The sequence below is a fragment of the Phodopus roborovskii genome, unplaced genomic scaffold (assembly GCF_943737965.1).
Source record: "Phodopus roborovskii unplaced genomic scaffold, PHOROB, whole genome shotgun sequence".
In the NCBI taxonomy this organism is placed as follows: Eukaryota; Metazoa; Chordata; class Mammalia; order Rodentia; family Cricetidae; genus Phodopus; species Phodopus roborovskii.
The window spans coordinates 6,678,672-6,703,565 of NW_026126651.1; the positions used below are offsets into that span (position 1 = coordinate 6,678,672).

General features: G+C 47.2%; 1 protein-coding gene across 1 annotated transcript; it reads right to left on the reverse strand.

The window, feature by feature from the left end:
* Positions 1-4,092: 4,092 nt before the first annotated feature.
* LOC127213694 (L-lactate dehydrogenase C chain) lies at positions 4,093-17,529 on the reverse strand. Its single transcript, XM_051174158.1, has 8 exons — positions 17,489-17,529; positions 16,992-17,124; positions 12,645-12,762; positions 11,491-11,664; positions 9,296-9,469; positions 6,394-6,511; positions 5,463-5,586; positions 4,093-4,324 (listed from the first exon to the last, which is right to left on the reverse strand). The coding sequence occupies exons 2-8, from the start codon at positions 17,115-17,117 to the stop codon at positions 4,160-4,162; spliced, it is 999 nt and encodes a 332-aa protein (XP_051030115.1). The 5' UTR covers positions 17,118-17,124; positions 17,489-17,529; the 3' UTR covers positions 4,093-4,159.
* Between the last annotated feature and the right edge of the window lie 7,365 nt (positions 17,530-24,894).

A 24,894-nucleotide genomic window follows, 5' to 3' on the forward strand; every position in this document is an offset into this window, starting at 1 on the left:
TTTGGTAACCAAAGCCAAGCTCTCATCCTTTGCACACCAGCCCCATAAAACTGCTACAAACCATCCCTCTCCAGGTTTGCCAAGAGCCTCTCCCATCATCCATGTCCCCTCTGCCTTGCTAAAAAACCGCTAGATTACATTCCTAAAGCCAGCTCCCAAGGTCAGCCTCCTCCTGAGGCTGACTACCAAGATCCCGCTGTGAACGTATTGAAATTCTGCGACCAAAAGCCCCCTTAAAATGGAACATCTCATCCTAACACAGGGTTTCCCTTTTACCTTAATAAACCGCCATCTTCCTATGTGCGGCGCCTGTCTCCTCCCTATCAGAGGCAGTTGTCTGTGTGTCCCCCACACCCGGGGCGGGTACCCCTCTCCTCCCGTCTGCTCCTTTCTCCCATCCTCCTCCTCCCCCTTCCTCGCTGGTCTGCCCCTTATGCCCGCTGCCCCTCTGGGGCAAATAAATCTCCTTTGTGCTGAGAACTTGGTCTTGGGGTGTCACGCCAACTTGGAGGTTCCCTACGGAGTATACCTCAGAGGCTGGTAGGCAGGTGGCTGTGAGTTGACTGACACGTTGATGGGAACCAAACTGTTATCTGAACCACTGAGCAGCTCCCCAGCCCACACAGCTGCTATTCTTGGGGCCCTGCGAGTACTTAAGACAGCCATCTGTGACCCCAGCCCCGGGCCGTCCGGAACCCCCTTCTGGCCTCGGCGAGCACTACACAAATCACGCATGAATGTAAAATTAAAATAAATGAATCTTTGTGGATGCTTATGGCACCTAGCCTGCCCTTTAGTCACCGTACCGGTGAAAAGGGTTGTGGAAGGACAGTGTGAAGACGCTGCCTTCTAGGAGGAAACGCGGGGAGTGGGGGAGGGGTTGCTGCCCAGGGCTGAGCAGTGGAGAAGGTGCCCTGCTGGTTTAATCCTGCTGTGATGAAACACCATAACCAAAAGCCATTTGGAGAGACAAGGGTTTTGTTTGTTTGTTTGTTTGGCTCACACTTCCACAGCACTGTTCATAAGCGAAGGAGTCAGGACAGAAACTCACACAGGGCAGGAACCTGGAGGCAGGAGCTGATGCCGAGGCCACGGAGGGGGGCTGCTTATTGGCTTATTTCACCCAAGATCACTTTCCCAGGGGTGGCTAATTTATCCCCCATCAACCACTAATTACGAAATGCCCTGGGAGCTGGAGGGATGGCTCAGCAGTTGAGAGCACTGACTGCTATTCCATAGGTTCAATTCCCAGCACCCACCGATGTCTGTTACTCCATGTTCTAACAAGCTCACATCTATACAGGAAAAAATACCAGTGCAAATTAAAAAATATATATATTTTAAAAAGAGAAACTGTCCTACAGGCTTGCCCACAGCCCATTTAAGACTGGGCAGTTTCTCAGTTGAGGCTTCCTCCTCTCTGATGACTCTAGCTTGTGTCAAGTTGACAAGAAACTGGCTAGCACAGGTGAGTACTTACCAACTTGACACACACAGCATTGTTAATCTATACATTTTCCTTGCATGAACGCCACTCGCGATGCACTGCCTCCAGGTGGCCAGAAGAGGGCATCCAAGTCCCCAGAACTGGAGTTAGAGCCAGGCCGTCTCCTCTCTAACCATTCTTACTACACACATGCACAAATACAGAAATACAACTCTGTGCGTTGCTTGCATGCATAGTTTGTTAGGGCTGGCCATTTGGTACTGGATAGTCAGGGCTCATCCGAAAGTGGTTTTAATGTGTGACTGGAGAAATGGTTTGGCAGTTGAGAGCACTCGCTGCTCTTACAGAGGATCCGTTTCTGCTCACGATTTCCTCTGACTCTAACTACCGGAGATCCGTTGTTACTCTCTTCCGGTCTTTTCCCTTACCTGCATGTATGTGGTGCATGTATGGGCAAGCAAGCACACACACACACAGAGAAAAAAGTCCTTATTGTAAAGACAAAGCCCACAGAAGAGTCTCTACACCTGTTTTAACAACTATATGTAACGTTGGCCATGTCACAGCAGCCTCAAGTTGCAATTGAAGTTCCAGGTGTTAGCCCACCGGAAGGGCCCCAGGACTGCAGACCCTGGAGTGTCCTTTGCTTCTGCTGTGCCTTACATGTTTTCTGAATCTCTCTTCCTCTGTTGTCTGGCGTGGTGTCTGGCAGGTGGCACCTGCCTGTAATGTAGTGTGTTTATCTCTTAGAAACATCCTGTTCTTCTAGGCATTTTTTACCTGTGGATTGCCAAGAAGATGATCCCTCCCTAAACTGTATTGTCTAATTTGATAACAATGGTAGCTTACACAGGGTTTGGGTGACTAAAAAATAAACACAAGGATTTGTTTCATAGCCCAGGTCTGTGAATTACACCTAGGGAGCTGCATGGTTCATAGCTCAAGTTAAGGATTAACAATTGAGTCCCAGTAGCTTTGGCTGGCCTCGAACTCACAGAGATCTGCCTGCTTCTGCCTCCCTGGTGCTTGGATTAAAAGTATGCATCACCAAAGCCCAGTCAGTTTATTTTATTTTAACCTTAATGTCGGGAGAAATGTGTTTGCAGGACTTGGAGTGCATCACAAGACTAAGATGTTTTTGATAAATAGCTTTGAGGTGAAAAACCCCAAGAAGACAGTCTAAAGTTTTAGAAAGGCTCATGGTTAAAGGTGAAACTCTCTAAGGTTTCACAAGAGCAAAGCAGCTGAACTATTACTGGGTGATGTATTCTCCTTGTTAGGTTTTCGTTTCTGCCCTCAATCTCTGTGTGTTAGTGTGTGGATATGTACCCTAAAGATTTAAAATAGACCTAATTCTTTTTCGTATATGAAAGTTTAGGTTTGTGATTCCTTATAAGATTACCTTTCAAAAAAAAAAAAATTACCTTTCAAGCGGGGCGTTGGTGGCACATGCCTTTAATCCCAGCACTCGTGAGGCAGAGGGAGGCGGATCTTTGCGAGTTCGAGGCCAGCCTGGGCTGGAGTGCCAGAACAGGCTCCAAAGCTACAAAGTGAAACCCTGTCTCAAAAAAACCTTAAGATTACCTTCCAAGGTAAGCAATAAATTGGCCCTTTGTAACTGCCAAATGCAGCAAGAGCTGACAAGAACACTAATCTATGACAAGTTGCTTGGCTATGAATTATGTGGATTCTTGGGGTAATTTGTTTTTCACCTGTAAATAGAAAATGTTTAATCATGTGAGGGAGATGAAAAACATGTTTTTACCTAAAATTGTTCATGTGAGAAATGAAATTCAACTGGTTTGACTCTTGTACTGCCTAGAAGATTCTGTTGCTGTAGTAAAGCTATGTAAAAAAAAAAAACACATGAAAAGCCAGAGAGAGAATAGAGAAGGGAAGCAAGACCTTGTGAGTCCCTAACTCCCCTCAGATAGAAAAGTTTGGCCCCGACCACTCTGCATTTCTGTCAAAGTCCTGAGCTGCCCCACCCCCACAGCAGTTACTCAAGGGAGAGACCGACCGACCGGAATGTTCACTAGGTAGATGACAGCCAGGACAGCAGGGCTACAAGGCTATGAGGGTGTGACTGGCTGACCCAGTGGGACCGTCACTACAACGCGGGCATCCTTGCAGCCTGTGTGTCTGTCTGGTTTCCTGAGAGTCCTGCCCTATTACTGTGTCGCATTTGGTTCCTTAGTTGTTCTTTGTATGTTTCCAACATCTGCTTCAAGCTCTTCACGAAACCAAGTTAATGGTATGCATGTGCAAATCAGCAACAGCACGGGCGGGCAATCCCACCTTGGATGACTGACGGCTCTAGTGTTAGTCATCCATCCCTTGTTGATGCACCCTAAACACTGGGGCACAGCAATGCAGTAGCAGTTTGTGGAGCAAACCCCCCCCCCCCCCCGTCTCCTGGGCCCTGGCATCACCACGTCCAGCCCTGCCCTTCCAAACATATACAAAGGACGTCGAAATGGCAGAATTCCAGCTGGGCATAGTGGTGCATGCCTTTAATCCCAGCATCTCAAGGCCAGCCATGGCTCTGTGGCAAGACCCTGTCTCAAAAGAAAGGGGAGGGGCGGGGGGAGAGGCCGGTGATATGTCATTCATTATGTCTCTGATACTTTGCGTAACTCTTTATTACATGGAAAGACTTGAAATGTACAGTATGCAAGCATATAGCTATACAGTAGTCCAATGGTGATGCTTTTATAGTTCCAGATCCTTCTGGACTTTCCAAAGTGTTTCCGCACTCTTCCTGAGAAGGGCCTCCTCCTCGGGGCTCAGGTTAACCTTCACAATGTCTGTGATACCATTTCGTCCCAAGACACAAGGGACGCTGAGGAAGATCTCTTCCTTTATCCCGTATAGGCCCTGAAATGCAAGGTCACAACACTGGTTGGTTCCCTTGGCAACTGTGCAAGAGAGCTTCACAATAAGAATGCCCAGGAGACCAAGCGGAGCTATGCGGGAGGGGAAGGCAAGAGGGATCTTTGTCCTGGACCACAGGGGTGGCCGTTAGCAAGAACAATGTGCCAGATAAAAGGACCAAGGAAAGGTAAAAAATCTCCCCACCTCAGCAGACACCTTGATGTCTAAAGGGAAGGGTATAATGCTCTCTTTATGTGAACTTTTTTTTTTTAATGATTTATTTAACTGGAGTTACAGACAGTTGTGAGCTGCCATGTGGGTGCTGGGAATTGAACTCAGGTCCTCTGGGAGAGCAACCAGTGCTCTGAACCACTGAGCCATCTCTCCAGCCCCTTTGTGTGAGCTTTTTATCCCGTTAAGGGCTCAGAGCAAGCAGCCTCAGAGTATACGGAGGGCACCGCTGAGTTCGGACGCCACTTGCTACGGATGACTTCTCAAGCCTCCAGAGGTGGAGCCCAAGGCTGCTCTGACACGCCCAGCATAGGACGTGGGAACGGGTCCTTTGAGATGTAACCCTGCCTTTCTGTACCCCCTAAACTGCCACCTTCCCTGGAGAGCCACCTTAAGACTTCCAGGCTGGAGAAGGACGTGGGAGAGGCGTAACCACACACATCACTGTGGATGTACACATCTACATTCATCACTCGGCTGTGGAATTCTGGCCAGTGGCCCCAACATTCCCTCCACCCCGCTAGCCAAGGCTATGGGAACAGCCGTGGAGACACTGTTGTAGTCTGGGCAACCTATAGGTCTGTCTGCATAAGCCAGAATCTGTTGTCCCTTACCACCTACCCCACCCACCAACCATTCCCGGGCAATGAAATGCCCCATGAACCCTTCCCATCTTCCTGCCCCTCGCCGCCACTCCTCCCTCTGGGGCACTTACGCGTTGAGTGCACCCCAACCTCCCACACACGCCCAGTCTTTCCTGCGAGCACAGGGTGAACCCCTTACTCCTTCCTGTGTTCTTCCGGTGCTCCTTCCCGCGGGGAACTCTCTGTCACCTGGCCCATTCTGAAGTTATGTTACACAGGTGACCAGGAGTGATAGATGAATGACCATTTCCTCCCGGCGTGCGTACCTTAACCAGTGTGGAAACTGGATGCACCCTCCTAAGATTCTTCACCATTGACCCTGCCAGATCGGTCACAGACAGCCCAATAGCCCAAGATGTGTAGCCCTTCAGCCGGAGGACCTCATATCCGCTGCGGTTGCACGCAAAAGGAAATCGAAATCATGAGAGGTCAGCTTAGAGACAACACGCTGCTGCTGCTCACATAACCCTTCTGAAGCATCTGTGTGTCTGTGACATTTTCTCCAAGTTCCTCTGTAAGTGCGTATGGCTTTAAACATACATCTCCGCCAGGCATGGGGTGGTGGGCACAAGTGGATCTCTGAGTTCCAGGCCAGCCTGGTCTACAGGGTGAGTACTGGGCCAACCAGAGATATACAAAAATATAAGTCTCATAAAATGTCATTATTACTTTAAATAAGACTCAATTCAGTGTCAGGCATGGTGACATATGCCTTTAATCCAAGCACTTAGGAGGCAGAGGCAGGCGGATCTCCTAAGAGTTCTAGGTCAGCCTGGTCTACATACAGACCCTGTCTCACAACATATCAGTTCCATCTCTAGTCAAAACACTAGTCCATATGCACCGCAAGGTGAAATTATTTTAATTTTTGATTTTTCAAGATAGTGTTTCTCTGTGTAAGCCTGGCTTTGAACACACAAAGATCTGCCTGCCTCTGCCTCCTGAGTGCTGGGATTAAAGGCTTTTTAAAGATTTGTTTACTATGCAGAGTGTTCTGCCTGCACACCATGAGAGGACACCAGATCTCAGTACAGATGGTCGTGAGCCACCGTGTGGCCGCTGGGAATGGAACTCAGGACCTCTGGAGGAGCAGCTGGTGCTCTAACCTCTGAGCCATCTCTCCAGCCCTCAAAATGTATCCTTAGTAACAATTATTTGGGGCATTAAAAAAAAAAAAAAAAAAAAAACTACTGTCACCTCTCCACCACCTGATTGTGAATTTTTTTCCAGTGCTCCTGGTCTGAGTCGGTTCCTAATGCTGGGTTCAGGGACTTCAGAGACATTCCAGCAACGTTCACACCACTCCATAAGGGCACTAAGGGAAACAAACAAAACAAAAAACATGCAACTCTCCACATGGGCTCCTCAGTTGGTTGCTTGAGTTGGGTTCTGGGGTGTCTTGTTGGGGGCACTTGGGATTCTGCTCTGTTTTTTTGTTTGGTTCTTTTGAGAAAGGTCCCAGCTGCCTTTTAAATTCATATCTTGCTGCCTTTGCCCTTAGTTCTGGATGGCAAGCCTATGCTACCACACTTGGCTAGTGTTGGCTAACAGGTGTTGGTTTTTAAGAAAGGGTATCATATAACTCAATGAGTAGCCAAAGGTGACCTCAAACTTCTGATCTTCCTGCCTCCACCCCAACCCCAAACTATTAGAATTTAGGCATACATCACCACTCTTGGCTCTGATTGGTGAGTGCTGAATGTTCGATGTACCTGAGGGGATTTCTGTGAACCCCTGATGTTCCTGTCCCTAAGTGCTGCCATTACAAGTGTTCAACACCACACCTTGATGTATTTTTTTGTTTGAGTTTTAAAATTAGGATGCTATCTCACATCATATATTCAAAACAAGGCATTCTGGTTTTCCTTGTATTTTATTTATTATTTTTGTTTGTATTTTTGTGATTTTTTACTTACGTGTGTACATGTGTGTCTGTATGTGGGTTGTGCACATACATGCCAGCAGAGCCCAGATTGAGTGCTGGATTTCCTGAAGCTGGCATTACAGATAGCAAAGAGCATGTACTCTAACTGCTGAGCCATAAGTTTTAAAGGACAGAAAGCGAAATTACGAGAAATAACATTAGAAAACACATAGTTGAATTATCTATAGCTGTATGGCACAGGAAACATTTAAAAGCAATATATAAAAAAATGCAGATTTTTTTTACAAAGGGATTGCTAAGAAAGTGAGTTGCACATTATACCACATTTCCCCACAGCAACAGAGCTGAGGAGCAATATGCAGCTACATAGACTCAAACCGTCTCCAAGGAACAGGAGGGTGAAATCCAAACACCTTTGTATAAACAAGGGAGCAAGCAGAAACAGCGTTCCCCAGTCAAGCTGACTATGTGGACTAGCCAGAATTGGTAGAGCTCCAGATTCAGTGAGAGACCCTGATTTAAAAACATACGGTGCAAAGTAATGGGAAAAGACACCTGACATCAGCTCTGGGCCTACTCGCATGCGCACACACAAATAGACATATAAATAACAGAGTGGGGTGTAGAGCAGAAGAAAATAATCTATAAGTTCTATTTGATGCCAGGAACATGTCAGTAACAAGTTCGAGTAGATGTGCCAACTGTTCAGAAGATTTGACCATGTAAAGAGAAAAACGGAATGTTCTTTACATCACTCCATGTAAGCGTAAGTCAAAACCATGAGTCAGTCGTGGGTGGTGGCCGTCAGCCTCCGGTCATGCTTAGTTAGCAGGGTTGGAAAGCAGCCCCTCTGTGTCGCTAGCCTTCAGTGGAGGCCACACTCATTTAGAAGAGCAGTTATATGGCCTGCTCAAACAAACAAACCAAACCAAGAAAAGCTAAAGACAGGACAATGAACTCGCAATGAGATTCCTCTCTCCCTAATCAGAGTGGGGTAAGGGGTAAGGAAGGCCAGCAAGGCTGTGGAGAAAGGGGGACATGCATGCCCTGCTGATGGGAACGTGAGTTGACACACCCGTGTGTGAAAAACCACCAACATACAGGTGCCTCAAAACCTAAAACTGGAATGATCCAGCACCCCGTTACTGGGCATGTCATACAGCAAAAAAGACAACAGCAGCTGCCCGCCCAGAGTTACTGCGTGTGGTCCTATGTGCACCCCCCCCAAAGACTTACTGAAAAGTCTGTGTGTGCTGGGGGGGGCGCTGTGCATGAATGAGTGCGTGTACATACATGTGTGTGATGACGCAAGCAATAATACTGCTCAGCATCAAAGGGATCCAGTCTTGCCATTTGTGATAACCTGAGTGGAACTAGAGCTTACGTTCAGCAATGTGAGCCAGACACACAGAAAGTCACCGTGGAGCGATGTCATCTAAATGTGAAATCTACAGAAGCGGACACGAGAAACTGCGGAATAGAGGTTATGAGTTACTGGGGAAGAGAGGGGTCGGGGGGCGGCACAGGGATCAGAGGAGAGGCAAGTGCTGGAGCTCTGCTACAGTGTCAGGGGACTGTAGTTAGCAATTAGGGCTCTTGCGCTGGGCACAGGGTTTAGCTGGTGGAGTGCTTGGTAAATAAGAGGCAGGGAGTGGGTCAGGCTGATACTGAGCAAGGCTCAGGCCAGCCTGATAGTCAGGAGACCTACCTGTCCCTTATTGACAAAGTCCCGATGGTCTCTGGCTGCAGAGAAGGCCCCTCCCAGCACCCACACCAGTCAGCTCACAAGCACCTGTAACCCCAGGTCCAGGAGGTACTAAACCTCTGGCCTATACAGGCACCTCCACTCAGACATGCATATGTACAAATAATTCAAAATATTGTCTGTCTCACTCAAACCAGCCAGGTTTCTAAATGTCCTCGCCACAGACAAAGCCGATGACATAGATTTGGTCACTATGTCACATACATATGCACCAAAAGTCATTCATCTCAGTGTGTATAATCAATCACAACCGTTCCTCATTGTTTCCAGACAGGGTATGGTTTTGTAGCCCAGGCTGGCCTAGAACTAGCCATCCTCCTGCTTCTAACTCTGTAGTTCTGGGATTCCAGGTAGACACTACCAGGGCTAGCTCAATTAAATAGTCTGAAGAAAAAACGTACACCAAAGGAAATACAGCTACATCGACTGACGGCAGCTGGTTCACTCACCGCTAGAGTCACCGTGTTCTCCAAGGACCCAGCCGTGGCAACTTGTAGGGTGGACACCCAACTTCTCTCCAATCAGGTAACGGAATCGGGCAGAGTCTAGGTTACAGCCACTTCCAATTACACGACTCGCGGGGAGGCCACTTATCTTCCACACCACGTAAGTCAAAATATCCACTAGGAAGAACGGTTTCAAACAATGTCTGAGAAAAAGAGCCGTAGCAATTTCTCTTTACAGCTGCTTTTATCTATGAGAGTCAGAGTCCAAGCTACGGTGAATATGAAAAGCGGGCATACTCAGAGCTTTTTTTTTTTTTTTTTTTAATGCTAAACCATTCACGAGTAGAATCTTAAAGGGATTTTCAGCAAATCTAATAATAATGGGTTAGCTCCAACCCGTTTAGCTTCCTGGGCTTCCTCCCGTCACACACATTCCCTACCTGAGCTATCAACATGTTACCTAGAATGATGCTTGAACAGCACGCAAGTGTGGGCAATGCCGACCGAACTCATCGGATTTGCTCCTATGGTGAAGCTCTACGCAAGTGGCAAGTGATGAGTGAGGCAGTCATAAGCTGCCCAGCAAGCAGGGTACTGAAGACACACCCAGGGAGGAGGGCAGGCAGGGCTGGGGAACTGGTTTAGTCCAGCCATTAACTGACCGCCAAACCAAAGCAATGGAGACTGTGCCTTGTAGGGCAAAAATCTTCAGACTCAGATTCATGAAATCAAGAAGCAACAACAGACTTGGAGGTGAGGAGGATTTCATTTGCAAATCTTTATTGTTTGTTTGTTTTTTTTTTTTAATGGAGGGCTGGTGGATGGTTGTGCACTGGGAACCAGATTTTGATTTCCAGCATCCAAATGATGACTTATGAGCGTCTCTAACTCCAGTCCCAAGGAAACCAACACCCTTTTCTTTTCTGACAGGTACCAGCCATGCATGTGGTACACAGACATGGATGCACACAAAATATCCATATTTACCAAAAACTAAAATGAAGAAAAATGAACAGAGCTAGGAATCATGTGAGATTAATTTATCAAGGGTGTTGACACACATTATCTGGCCAGACTAATCTTCAAAAATAAGACACTGAGGCTAAACTTTTCAGAGGCTGACGAACACAAGCAACAGAGTGCCGGTGGGAATGTCAAAGAAAGGCACAGGACTTTGATAACCTTTGTGCAGCTTCTAACAGGGCACATGAATATTGCCATCATCCTTAAATACCCACCACGGGGGGGGGGCCTCCGGGGCTGGCTTCAGTGGTTAAGAAGAGCACTTGCGGCTCTTGCAGAGGACCGAGGTCTGATGATTCCAAGCACTCACTTAAGTTCCAAGCTATCTTACACCCTGTCCTGGTGTCCGTGGGTACCAGGCATGCACATGGTACCCATGCATACATGCAGGCCAAACATTCATACACAAAGAAACACCAGCAGGTGAAGAGTATTTGGAATGTATAGACAGGACCTGCAGAGATGGATGGTTCAGTGGGTAGAGTGCTTGCTATGCAAACATGAAGACCTTTAAGTTCAGATCCCCAGCACCCATGAGTGAGGAGATGGCTCAGTGGTTAAGAGCACTGGCTGCTTTTCCAGAAGACCTGAGTTCAATTCTCAGAAACCACGTGGGGTCAGATTAAAAAAAAAAAAAAAAAAACTTACATAATAGGGCTGGTGAGGTTTCGCGGGGTGTAGAGATAGGACTCTAGCCAAAACTGCAAGCTCCAGATGCTGGAGAGGTGGAGGAACATACCAACCTCTGGCCTCCACGAGGGCGTGCAGGTGCACACACATGCTCATCACATTGCACATACGTGGCAACATAAACCAAAGACTCCAGCAATGCAGAGGCCCAAATCCCTGACAAATCCCAGACATAGATGAATCCAGAATAATTGTGCTGTGTGTCAAAGGGGCTGGGTAGAAAAGTCTGTGCTCTGTTGGCTTCTGCTTTGTTTTGTTTCTAAAGCTCTAGGAAGCAGGAGGATGAGGAGTGACCCACAAATCAGCCCACTGCCGTGCAGCCATGACAGAGATGCTCCAGCCCTTACTGTGACGGCACCACGATGGCATATATCAGTGGCAGGTAATCAGTGAAGCTTATTACTCACAAACGCAACCGTAGGATGCAAGTTTGGAATGGAGCAGTATGGGCCAATCACCATTCAGAAAGTGGGCAGGGTCCTCACCTGGGTTTGAGACAATCAGTATTTTACAGTCCGGGCTGTTTTGGACTATGCCAGGAACAATGGATTTCATGATAACAACGTTACGCTGGACCAAGTCGAGGCGCGTTTCCCCCACCTTCTGCCTCGCACCAGCTGTGATGATAACTAATTTGGAGTTGGCCGATACACTGTAATCTAAGAAGGAAACAGAGGACGGTACTTGGGATCAGGACCAGGACCGACAACCCCAGCTTTGCTTACTTAACATTATCAGATTAGCCCTAACCCTGAAATTGAACAGTCTTGTTAGTAAGGACCTTTACCACACTTTTAAAACAAGACCACCACTATGAGAAAAACAGCGTCTCAGGCTGGAGACGGCTCAGCCCTTAAAAGCACTTTTAGAGGACCCACATTCAGCTCCCGGCACCACATACGGTGGCTCCCAACTTCCTCTAACTTCAGATCCGGGTGACCCAGTGCCTGCAGAGGCCTGCACTCATGTGCATACAACTACGTGCAGATAAATATACAATATACACATCATTTTAAAAGTACTGAAAATAGGTAGGGTGGTGTGGTGGGTCACATCTTTAGTCCCAGCAGAGAGAGGCAGGAAATCTCTGTGAATTTGAAGCCAGCCTGGTCTACACGGTGAGTTCCACAACGGCCAGGACCATGTACACAGACCCTCAAAAAGAGCAAATAATGGTAATAGACAGATGGATGATTGATAGATGATAAATGGGATGGTTTAAAGGCTCTTTTCTGCTTAACTTAATTTAGTTTATGATAGAATCTTTTTGTTGTTGTTGTTGTTGTTTCAAGATAGGGTTTCTTTGTGTAATAGTCCTAGCCATCCTGGAACTAGCTCAGTAGACCAGGTTGGCCTTGAACTCACAGATCCATTCACCTCTGCCTCTGGAATTCTGGGATTAAAGGCATGTGCCAGCACAGGTGGGTGGTAAACATTATTATTTTTTAAAGAACATTAATTACAATGGGGGACATTTGGAAGACAGAACATTACAAAATCCCTTAGGGGCTGGAGAGATGCTCAGGGGTCAAGAAGACTTACTTCTATCTACCTATGCTATCCAAATAAGCCATAACACAGGAATGACGGAATACTTCTTACAGAGCTCTGAAAGTAAGATTATAAAACTGAGGCTAACCTTTTCCAGAGACGATTTTTGGAGTGTTGAAGAAGAGACTGCCGTGCTGGAGGTCCATTGTCTCACCTTTCAGTTTGTTTGCATCAGTATCGATGAGAGCAAGCTCATCGGCCAAGTCCTGAAACAGAGAAGTTACAAATGCTGTGCTCCAATACTGACGCTGCTAACAAGGGCTTCATTCAGGGCAGAGGGTGTAAGTGCAAGGCCGAATCAGACCTCCAGCGTGGAAGAACAATGATACATTTTTATATGACATCATCTGATCCCTTGATAACCAAAGGGATCTTGTGGGGTTTTGTTTCTTTTTGTTTGTTTGAGACAATTTCTCTTGAGTAGCCCTGGCTGTCCTGGGACTAGCTCTGTAGACCAGGCTGGCCTTGAACTCAGAGATCTGCCTGCCCGTCTTCCTCCTGCTGGGGTTAGAGGTGTGCACCACTGCCTGGTCAAACCTTGTGTCAAATAGAGTTGCTGAATATGCACAAAATGACCAGAAGTTCAGGTGAACAGTAGACTGTAGAAGTATCAACCGATTTTCTTTACAAAATGATAATTTTACAGAATTGTGTATTTTAAATATATCTAGATTATATTTTCATTTTTATTTGCATGTGGGTATCTGTGTGGTGTGTATGTGTAACGTGTGTATTGCTCAGAGACCAGAGGAGGGCGCCAGATCGTCTGGAGCCGGAGTTACAGGTGGCGATGAATAACAAGTGTTCTAAACCACTGAGCCATTTCTCCATCCACCTTTAAATGACACTTTAACCACAATGAAAAGTGTGCAAGGGTTGGTTTCCCACTGGATTTTGATGAATATATTGGTATATTAACTAAATTAAGCCAGACAATCCATTTTGTCAGACGAGGGAAATTAGCTCCCAAACACACACGGGTGGAGAGAGGCTCCTCTGCCAAGGCAGCTGATGGGGAGAAGCTAGAGGCTTCTAGAAAGAGAGATGACCTCCAAAATAGGCAAAATAACAGCAAGTGGAAAGGCAGTGGCCAGGGGAGGGAGGGGAGGGGAGGGAGGGGAGGGCGGGGCCAAGGCCCTTGCCTCTGCCTTCAGCTTCCCTCTAGTGTTAACTGTTGAGGAGCCTAACAAACAGTTTTTGAGTGACAGTTTCTGTGTGCATGTGTGGGTTTGTTTTGCTTTGTTTTGTGCCACCAAGCCCAGTGTTATATTGTTGATCAAACCTGGGGCTAGGCAAGCTTTCTCCAGCCCTGATAGTTTGAGTGTTGCTGTGTTCAAATAGGGTCTTGCTATATAGTACAAGCTGACCTCGAACTTGTAATCCTCCTGCCTCAGGCATTTATCATTTTGTCTTTGTTTCCTTGGGGGGGGGTTGGGGGCGGCAATGGTTCAAGACAGGGTTTCTGTGCAGAGGGTTATCTTAGAACTCTGGCCAAAGCTACAGAGAAACCCTGTCTTGGAAGAAAAAAAAAAAAAAAACTTCACCAGGATGGCCTTGAATTCGCAAAGATCTGCCTGCTTCTGCCTCCTAAATGCTGGGAGCAAAGTTGTATGCCACTACCACCCAGCTTGACCTTTTGCTTACATTAAAAAAATAATTGTATTTTCAGTACTTACAAAAAACTTAAGATGGTGGTACACACCTTTAATCCCAGCACTCCGGAGGCAGATGGATCTCTGAGTTCAAAGCCAGCCTGGTCTACAAGAGCTATTTCCAGGACAGGTTCCAAAGCCAGAGAAACCCTGTCTCCAAAAACAAAAACAAAAAAAAAAAATTTATGTAATTATTTCTTCCCCTTCTAGTTTCCTACCTGAATTTTAATTAAACAAACACGATGGTTTCTCTATTTCCCCGGTGAACGGGGTAAACTAAACTTCAATTAATTTACACTGGGGAAAAATTCTAAGTTCCCATTCAACTCTTATAATTCACACTAGGGAGAAATAAAGGGACCAAACCCTCATTCCGCCCCCTGCTTTAGCAGCCATGACAGGCTACAGAAAAGACACGTAGGCCTCTGACTCAGCAAACTTCAGATTCCCCTGGCCTTCCTGGAACCTAGGGCCAAAAACACAAACTCCAGACTCCCCCAGCTTCCTACATGCTTGGTTCCTGGAAACTGGCCACAAAAGAAAGAAACCTCCCCTGCAGTCTCCAGGATATAGTTCTAAAAAACTATCGGTGTCTATGATCAACAAGCCACCTGCAAGTAACATAAAGCCATAGAAGCCACAGAATGTTCCCTATCAGCACTGACCAATGAGAATAATTGGTGCACATGTATTTCATGCTCCACTATGACTTTGAGAAAGTCCCCTGATTGTTCCCCAAATGTCAACCGATCAGAAGAGGTCCCTGACATGGTTGGATGAACAATAAACCTTTTATGCATCTGCAAGGGTGGGTGGGTGGGTCTGTCTCTCCCTGGTGGTCTCTTTGGGGATCTTCATGACTTGGACACAACACCCAGTGGTATATTTCTTAAGTTGTTACTTTTATCTTTGTGTACGCAGAGTGCACATGCCACAGCACACGTGTGGATGTTAGGGGCAGTACCCTGAGGTTATGGACCCTTGCCTTCCGCCATGCTTGAAACAGTCTTTTTCTCTGTTGCATACACCAGGCTGATTAGCACATGAACTCCCAGAAAGCCTTCTGCCTCCACTTCCTATTTCTCCGTACAAGCGCCGGGGCTCGGGGCACTACCATGTCCAGCTTTATGTGGGTGTCAGGTCCTTAGACCTGTGTGGCAAGTGCTGTACACATGGAGTCACCTCCCGAGCCCTGACAGTGTGCTTTCTAATTGTCTGCTCACAGCAGAGATAACTTCTTCCCACGGCCAGGTGGGGTGTGTGTGAGAGGAAAGAGAATGTGTGTGTGTGTGTGTCTGTGTGTGAGAGAAAGAATGTGTGTCTGTGAGAGAGAGAGAATGTGTGTGTGAGTGTGTGCGTGTGAGAGAGAGAGTGTGTGTGTGAGAGAGAGAATGTGTGCATGTGTGTGTGCGTGTGTGTCTGTGTGTGAGAGAGAATGTGTGCATGTGCGTGTGTGTCTGTGTGTGAGAGAGAATGTGTGTGTGCGCGCGTGTGTGTCTGTGTGTGTGAGAGAGAATGTGTGTGTGAGTGTGTGTGTGTGAGAGAGAGTGTGTGTCTGTGTGAGAGAGAGAATGTGTGCATGTGTGTGTGCGTGTGTGTCTGTGTGTGTGAGAGAGAATGTGTGTGTGTGCGTGTGTGTCTGTGTGTATGAGAGAGAGAATGTGTGTGAGTGTGTGTGTGAGAGAATGTGTGTGTGTGTGTCTGTGAGAGAGAGAATGTGTGTGAGAGAGAGTGTGTGTGTGAGAGAGAGAATGTGTGCATGTGCGTGTGTGTCTGTGTGTGTGAGAGAGAATGTGTGTGTGTGTGCGTGTGTGTCTGTGTGTGTGAGAGAGAGAATGTGTGTGAGTGTGTGTGTGAGAGAATGTGTGTGTGTGTCTGTGAGAGAGAGAATGTGTGTGAGAGAGAGTGTGTGTGAGTGAGAGTGTGTGTGAGAGAGAGAATGTGTGTGAGAGAGAGAATGTGTGTGTGTGAGAGAGAGTGTGTGTGTGAGTGTGTGTCAGAGAGAGTGGTGTGTGTGTATGTGTGTGTGTGGGGGGGTAGTACCACCTGGCTGATTAAGATGCACTTTCTTCTCCTCCTCATCCATTACCTTCACTTGAGGCATCTAGCACTTTCAGTCCCTCGGCCTCTGGGTTCTGGAGTCAAGCTGACCTTGCATCTTACCTCCCTCTGCAAGTTCCCAAACACGATCAAAATGACAGTGAGGCACTTAGGACCATGGCATCTGTGCTCAGATGGCCAGGGCCAGGCAAGCTGCTCAGCTGGGACCAGGGTGTGAGCCGCCATACCTATCGCTCCCTCCCTCCCTCTGCTTATCCCTGCTCTCTCCCCTCCCCTCCCCTCCCTTCCCCTCCCCTCCCCTCTCATTCTCCAAGAATTCCACATAGTCCAGCCTGGCCTCAGACTTGGTGCTAGGCATGGTCTTGCCCTCCTGATCCTCTTGGCCTCTGTCTACCAAGTGCTAGGATTACAGACCTGTGGCCAACAGCCACTCTGCCAACATCACGGATTTTCCATATTCCCATTAAGGGGTCAGCCCTGAAACTCTGACCTAAAAGGTTAATTGATTTCCTGTGCCAAAGGCTTTATTGCGGGGCTGGAGAGATGGCTCAGAGGTTAAGAGTGCTTACTGCTCTTCCAGAGGTCCTGAGTTCAATTCCCAGCAACCACATGGTGGTTCGCAACCATCTACCATGAGATCTAGTGCCCTCTTTCGGTGTGCAGGCAGATATGCAAAAAAAAAAAAAAAAAAAAAAAAAAAAAGGGCTTTATTTATTGCTTACCTTCAGTAAGATACTAATAGCACACGCCATGCCGACATTTCCAACTCCAACGACAGTGATCTTACACCGAGAAGCTTTATCTTCTTTTGTTAGGTTCTGAATTAACTGCTCTTTTACAGTGGACATGGTGAACCTAAACAGCAGAAAATGTCAGTGAGCCAGGTGGTGGTGGTGCACACCTTTAATCCCAGCACTTGGGAGGCAGAGGCAGGCCGACCTCTGAGTTCGAGGCCAGCCTGGGCGAGTGCCAGGGCAGGCTCAAAGCTACAGAGAAATCCTGTCTCGAAAAAACAAAAAACAAAACAATGTCAGTGAACAAAGTCTTCAGCCAAGACATTGAACAACCTAGTTTTTGGCGAGAAGAGTAATTGAAACAGGGTTTCACATTGTATCTAGGGCTGGCCAGGGAATCACTAAGTGGTCTAGGTTGGCCTTGAACTCATAGCAGTCCTCCATCCTGAGCCTGCTGGGATTCCTTTCCTCCTGTGCCGCCATACCTGGCTTTGGAGCTATCTCTGGAGTTTGCAGATCTCAGGAGCCGGGAGGAGGGAAGCGAGGGAGTTCCCTATCCAGAGTGTAACTAAAGTTACTACGTGAATCAGCGGACTGTAGAGACAGGTTCCTCCCTCCTGCTGGCTCCTCCTTCCCAGCAGGCTCCTCCTTTCCCCAGAACTACAGGCCCATCACCTCTGAGGCTGCAGAGGTGCAGCCCACAGCTAAAAGTGCAGCTCAGGTGTTGACCACAGGACCACCGTTAGGCTCAGGAGCCAGCGCTGTAACGAACCAGGAACGCGCCAGACACTACGTCACATGCAAGCTCCGCCCTCGGCCCGCCAGGTGTGTGCTGCCCACCGCGTCTGGGAGAGCGGCTCGGCGAGGTTTCCAAGGTCTGCACTGAGACGACTCAGAAGATGGCAGTTAGCTTGGGGATCGCCTCCTAGAAGCAAGCCCGTGGCATCAATTGCGCTACCTTACTTTGCAAGGGAATGCAGAACTTTTGAGACTGAGGGTCATACCCCAGGCCTTTGCCCTTTGTTTGTAGGCATTTAAATAAAACCACTGGCTTGGGGAGATACCTCAGTCGGGAAAGTGCTTGCAAAGCAAGCATGAGGACTTGAGTTGGATCCCCAGAACACAGTGATCCCAGTATTGGGGAAGCAAAGACAGAGGCTCCCCGCAGCCCCCTAGACAGCCAGGCGGGCAGTGGTGGCACACGGCCTTTAATCCCAGCACTCGGGAGGCAGAGGCAGGCCGATCTCTGATTTAGAGGCCAGCCTAGACTACAGAGCTAGTTCCAGGACAGGCTCCAAAGCAATACAGAGAAACCCTGTCTCGAAACAAAACAAAACAAAAACAGGAATAGAACTATCAGAATACTATATATATATATATATATATATATATATAGATAGATAGATAGATAGATAGATAGATAGATAGAGAGAGGGAGAGGATGTGTTAAATTGGCTTACAGGCTGTGATCTGAGTAGTCCAACAATGGCTGTTCCTCACTGGAGAAGCTGAGAATCTAGTAGATTTTCAGTCCACAAGGTTGGATGTCACAGCCGTTCCAAACTGCTACTGAAGGCCTGGAGGACTCCTGACCAGCTGCTCGTCTGCAGTCTTCCCTGGCGTCCTGAAGAAGCTGGTTCTAATACGGGCGACAGCGCGCTGCTGCAGATGGAGATGTCAGCGAGACCGGAAGCAAGCATGCGAAGAGCAGTCTCCAGGCCTTTGATGTGGGCTGCTGCCTGGGTTACGATGAGTCTCCCTGCTTTAAAATATCTAATCTAGCCGGGCGGTGGTGGCGCAGGCCTTTAATCCCAGCACTAGGGAGGCAGAGGCAGGCCGATCTCTGTGAGTCTTGAGTCCAGCCTGATCTACAGAGCGAGTTTCAGGACAGGCTCCAAAGCCACAGAGAAGCCCTGTCCCAAAAATAAAAAAAGAAAAATTTAAAAAAAAAGAAAAAAGAAGAAAAGAAAGTTCCTCAGAGTTCTCAACATTGTGGATTTTTTAGTTGATTCCATGTACAGTCAAGTTGACAGCCACAATTAACCATCACAAGCCCACTTCCTTGTCAACCTGACACTCAGCCACATCTTATGTCATGATGAATTTCCAAGTGACAAAACCAGGTCATAACTCCACCTAAAACCTATCCCACACACAACCACAGGCACATTATACATTTTAGAATAGGTGGTAAGGTCCCGAGGAGGAGTGCTTAGTGTTTTAGTGTCCTGTGATTTAAATTTGGTAGTACAGGTTCTCAGCACTTCAGCAGTGATATTATCTCGGTCGGTGCAGTGTTACATTCCATGATAGGGAAAAGAAAAGGCCGATGGCTTAATATACCTACACATCCACACAAATAGGTTCTCAACAAAATAGGACGGAGGCATATGTGCTTTTTACAGCCCTCGTTTCTGCAGTGGGTTATGTGGCCTTAGCTGGTCCTTTTCATTTCCTCTACTGTTCTTTCTGTTTCTTTCATCCTCAGCAGGGTTCTCTTCCAGGAGGAGAGACCCACACCTCATCAGTATGGAACTCTCAGAGTTTCCCAATAGCCTAATCACAAGATGGTGGCACCTAGAGAGACGTCCTAAAGGATCCCCTGCACCCCAGATTTACCTTCTTACCTCCATTGTGGAGAAGCAATCCCGTTTTCCCCCATGGTGATCTGGATAAATCATAACCCTACTATTCCTTTCTTAGTCTGTGGTGGTGGCGCTGGGGAGTCTGGCTTCATTCAGTTCAATGGAGTGTTCGCTGGTGTCTCCTTGCGGGAGCAGTCCCCTCTCTGAAACCAAAACTCCTAGGCCTTCAGAACGTACGGTTTTAGGGACAGAAAGCAAAAAAACTTCCTACTGAGTCATTACAGGTGATGGTGGGAAGAGCTATTCCTTTTTTCCACACCTTAATTACTGGATTTGTGATTCCTGGCTGTGGAAGAAACTGTACCATATACTAGATGTTGATTTAAATATATGCTCCCTTCTGGGGAACCCTCCCCAGTCCTCCAGACTTCTGCTACCCAATTGGTGCTGCAACCGTGTCTTCAAAGGGCCATTTCACTCCTATCCCGACCAAATGCTTTAGGATGGGTTAGGGAACACGGTAAGACCAGTGGATTTCATGGCTGTGAAATGAGTCAGAAGCAACACTGTATGGACTGTAACAGTGGATTAGGAAGGCCTTCTGTCAGTCTACAGACGGTGGTTTTGGCAGAAGCATTACATGTAGGAGATGCAAATCTATAACAAGTATAATCTCCTCCAGTAAGAACAAGGCATCCTTTCCATGTAGAAAGTAGTCCAATGTAGTCAATCTGGCACCTGCTGGATGGTCACTGTGGAGAACGGTATCATACTAGGGGGCTCAGTGTTGGTCGCTGTAGTTGGCAGATCTGGCACATTCCCCTTGGTGCGTGGAAGTCTATGTTGTCAAGACCACACGTCACATCCATCTCTGCCATCATGGGCCCACTGGACAATGGCAGCGATGGATGGGAAAAGAGGCTGACTGTCCACAGAACAGGTCATTCTGTCTGTTGGTTACTGACCTTCTTCCCTGCCAACATCACATCCTGGTGAGCATTTACATGGGACGAGAGTGTCTTCCCATCCTTCGCCCTTTTGTAGAGAGCTATTCACAGATATCTTTCTCACACCTTTCTAATCTCCTCTATCTGTCGGGAGCAGTCTCCGTGGGGCTGCAATCGGAGCCAGCCCAGCGGCCCCAAGTCCGTACCTGAGTGGGGGAGTGTGGATGAGGGAAAGGCTAGCTATAGACGATAAAGAAAAGACAGAGAGACAGAATAAAGGTCAGGAGGGCAGATCAGTCACTACTGAAATGCCACGAGTTTACTTTTCACCACTCTTACATACCTTATCCAAAAAGGGGATCATGGTATCACGTATATGGAACACACAGACTTTTCTTCCTCACTTATTCTAAGGGTTCAGTACCCACACCTTAGCTCCAACTTCTTGTTCCCTAGCCTTGAGGTCAGGAGTAGCCACACCTCAGATTCAGGTCTGTTGTTGTTTAGACTAAGGCAGCTAAAACATCCTTCTGTAGCCACACCTTTGACCATTAGGTCTTTTATTTTGTTTTGTTTTTGTTTTTCGAGACAGGGATTCTCTGTGGTTTTGGAGTCTGTCTTGGAACTAGTTCTTGTAGACCAGGCTGGTCTCGAACTCACAGGGATCCACCTGCCTCTGCCTCCCGAGTGCTGGGACTAAAGGCATGCGCCACCACCACCCTGCTTGACCTTTAGGTCTTATGACCTGCTGAGGACAGCTTTAAACTCTCCTTGTGCAGAGATGGAGTGCAGCTATTTTTATGGGCACCCACATCTTTCCAAGACCCTGACCCTGCGGCCAATCTACTGGCTACAGCTCATGAATCAGTGAACATTTCTGCTTTCAAGCAAAAATGAACGACCGGCCATGTGCACCTCCCAAAGTTCTTCCCATTTTGAAGATTTCCCTTCCCCAGTGTCTCACAGGGTTGTGTTATCGAAGAAAGGGATTATAATGGTATAGCTCTCTGCTTCCGGGTGATGCCTGTGTAATGTCCAGGACCATCAATAAACCTTCATTGGTTAACCAATCACAGGGAACACCCCACGAGGTGGACACTTGGGAGCATTTTACAGGAGTAGAAACCATAGGCATTTGGGCAACTTTCTCATGTAAATTGCCTGTGCCCTCAGGACCTGCTCAGCCCTGGTCATATTTCATAGACCACTTCTGTTTGTTAATAGATTGCTGCTGTGTACCTCCTACTTTATGACTTGCTGGGTCAGATCCCTTTGGGGGGCTGGACAATTGGTTTAGCAGTTAGGAACACTTGATGCTTTGGCAGATGATCTGTGTTTGTTGTATGTGGGAGGCCCAAAGAGGATGTTGGATCCCCAGGACTGGAGTTACAGGTGGTTTGAGCTGCCATAACCACCATGTAGGATGGGAATCCATTCTGGGTCCTCTGGAAGAGCAGCCTCCACTCTCAGAGCTAGGACTCAATATGTAGGCATGTTCTGTTCAACACCAACAAAGCTACTTCTTCTTGAGACAGGGTTTCTCTGTAACAGCTTTGGTTATCCTGGAACTCACTCTGTAGACCAGGCTGGCCTTGAGCTCAGCTCACAGAGACCTCCCTGCCTCTGTCTCCTGAGTGGATGAAAGGCATGCCCCACCATCACCCAGACTCTTAGCCGAATGGTGGTGGTGCACACAATTCATCCCAGCACTTGGAAGACAGAGGCAGGTAGATCTCTGTGAGTTCCAGGACAGTCAGGGCTACATGGAGAAACCCTGTCTCAAACAAACTAAAACCAACCCTTCCTTTGTTGAAGCCAGCAATTACGAGCAGGTTCTTGCCACAAAGGAACTGTCAACCCAGGCGTTGGGCAAGTTAGGCCTTATAAAGCTAAAACCACAATTACAACATATCAGGTGTAGGCTGAGGTTTTTTTTTTTTTTCCTTTATTCTTTTTACTTTTTAAAATTGGATTAATTTATTTTGAGACAAGAGTACTTCCATGTAGCCCTGGAACTCACAATGTAGATCAGGCTGGCCTTGAACTCAGAGATCTGTCTGCCTCTGCCTCTCAGGTTTCAGAACAAGAAAGGAGGAACCTTTTGATCTGTTAAGCATCTTACAAGCATTATTTCTCAGAAGGGAGAAACTGGTTGTGGAAAACAGGATGTGTTTGCAGAGAGGATGAAGTATGGAGTCAGGGTGACCTCACAGGACCTCTTCCGGGACTCTTTGGGCCAACTAACCTCAAGTCACAGAAATCCCTGTCTGCTCTCTGTGCTGGTATTAAAGGCATGCACGGCCATGCCAGGTGAGTATGTGTCATAGTGAAGCCCACACCCATGTTGTTAGGTTGGTTTTTCGAGACAGGATTTCTCTGTTAAGCTTTGGAGCCTGTCCTGGAACTCACTCTGTAGACCAGGCTAGTCTTGAACTCACAGAGATCCTCCTGCCTCTGCCTCTGAGTGCTGGGATTAAAGGCGTGCGCCACCACTGCCTGGCAAGAAAATGTCTCTTAACCCCAGTGCCTAATCCTACACTAAAATCCACGAAACCCAAACTCCGCCTCAAAAAAACAAAACAAAAAAAAAAAAAAAAACAAAACTTGAAAAATAAGGTGAAGCTGATGGGGTTACAGGTTCACCACCCTTGTAAACCCAACACTTAGGAGGCAGAGGCAGTAGAATAAGGAATTCAAGGTCATCCTTGGCTACAAGCAAAGTTCCTGGCCAACCTGGGCTACAAGGGATCCTATACTAAACAAAAAATACTAAATAAGCTTGAACTTCATAGCATATACATTATATCCTAACAGAGCTGTTTCTCTTTAAATCCATTATAGAGAAAAGGGTAAATTGTGAAGACTGCCTTGACTGATCTTGTTATTTTACATCAGAAGGCAAAAGAACAAAACAAAACACCCAAATTTCCTTCCCCGTAACAATCTCTCAAGAAGCAAACCCTAATGGGAGCCTTGGAGGCAGAAATGACAACCAGCCTCTCTCCAGTACAACTTTCAGGGTTGGTGTCTCAGCTTTCTATTGTTGTGAAGAACACCATGACCAAAAACAACTTGGGGAAACAGCTTTATTCGGCTTACACTTCCATATCATCGTCCATCATCCAGTAAATGACCGCGGGAACCCGAAGCAGGAACCTGGAGGCAAGAACTGGAGCGAAGGCCTTGGGGAAACTGCCCGCTGGCTTGTTGCCTGTGACTTACTCAACCTGGTTTCTCATACAACCTAGAATGGCCTGCCCAGAGATGTATATTACTACCCACAGTGAAATGGGCCCTCCCACGTCAATTACTAATTAATAAAACTAATTAGTGATCGTTTGGTGCTACACACCTTTAGTCTCAGTACGGGGGAGGTGGGCAGACAGATCTCTGAGTTTGAGACTTGTCTACAGAGCAAGTTCCAGGACAACCAGAGGTACACAGAGAAACCTTGTCTGGATGAACCAGAGAGAAAGAAAGAGAGAAAGAGGAAGAAAAAAAAAAGAGAGAGAGAGAGAGAGACAGAGGAAGAGAGAATGAAGGAAAGAGGGAGGGAGGGAGAAAGAAAGGAAGGAAGGGTCAGAAAAAAAGAAAGAATGAAAAGAAAATGTACCACCATAAACTTGCCTACGGGCAAATATTTTCAAGGTAGTTCTTGAGTTTCTCTTCCCAAATAACTCCAGCTTGTGTCAAGTTGACCTAGAAGTAGCCAGGAGGCTTAGGTGAGGGTTGATTACAGAATGTGTTGAGGACAGCTGAAGAAATGAATAGCTGGTAGGTGTTAATTCAGGCATTATGCTGGCCTGCCCCATCCATCATCTGGCAGGATGCACTCAGGCAGTACTAAAGACAAAGTTTGCCTACTCAGATATACCAAATAGACAGTACTCAAGTGCTCAGAGACCCGCAGAATATGGCATTTACAGTGTTTTACAAAAAAGTTTTCATAATAGACATGCCAGCTCCTGGCAGCACCCCTATTTCCTCCAAAGATAATGGATGGGCACAGGACCTCGATCCTGAATTTGCTTCACAAGTGGCAGTGCTAGCCACTGAGCAAACCTGCCTTTCACCTCAACTGCTGCTAAGACCTCTTCAGACCTTAGACAAAACAGGACACTGGGATACTGACTGCCTCAAGTTGCCAGCAGAAGTTGCCCTGAAACCTCCGCCCTCCGGGACCATGGAGGACCCTAGGGTAGCTGTCTGGGCAGCCAGCAAGCATTAACTCAAAATGTTATTCTTCTCGAGAACTCTGATACAGTTTGACAACTGGTAGGTTTGCTAGCTTAAAAGCAGCAAGCAAGGCTTCAGCTGCCTTCTGAGGTCTCTGTGTAAAGTTCAGGTCAAGGGCCTCAC

What these genes read in the sequence shown, in the direction of transcription:
- LOC127213694 (XM_051174158.1), bottom strand. Translation starts at nt 17,117, where the DNA reads ATGTCCACTGTAAAAGAGCAGTTAATTCAGAACCTAACAAAAGAAGAT. An exon ending in ACTGATTGTCTCAAACCCAG is followed by an intron (nt 9,470 to 11,490) that starts GTGAGGACCCTG and finishes CGTTCTTCCTAG; the next exon opens with TGGATATTTTGACTTACGTG. An exon ending in CAGTTTCCACACTGGTTAAG is followed by an intron (nt 4,325 to 5,462) that starts GTACGCACGCCG and finishes CTTGCATTTCAG; the next exon opens with GGCCTATACGGGATAAAGGA.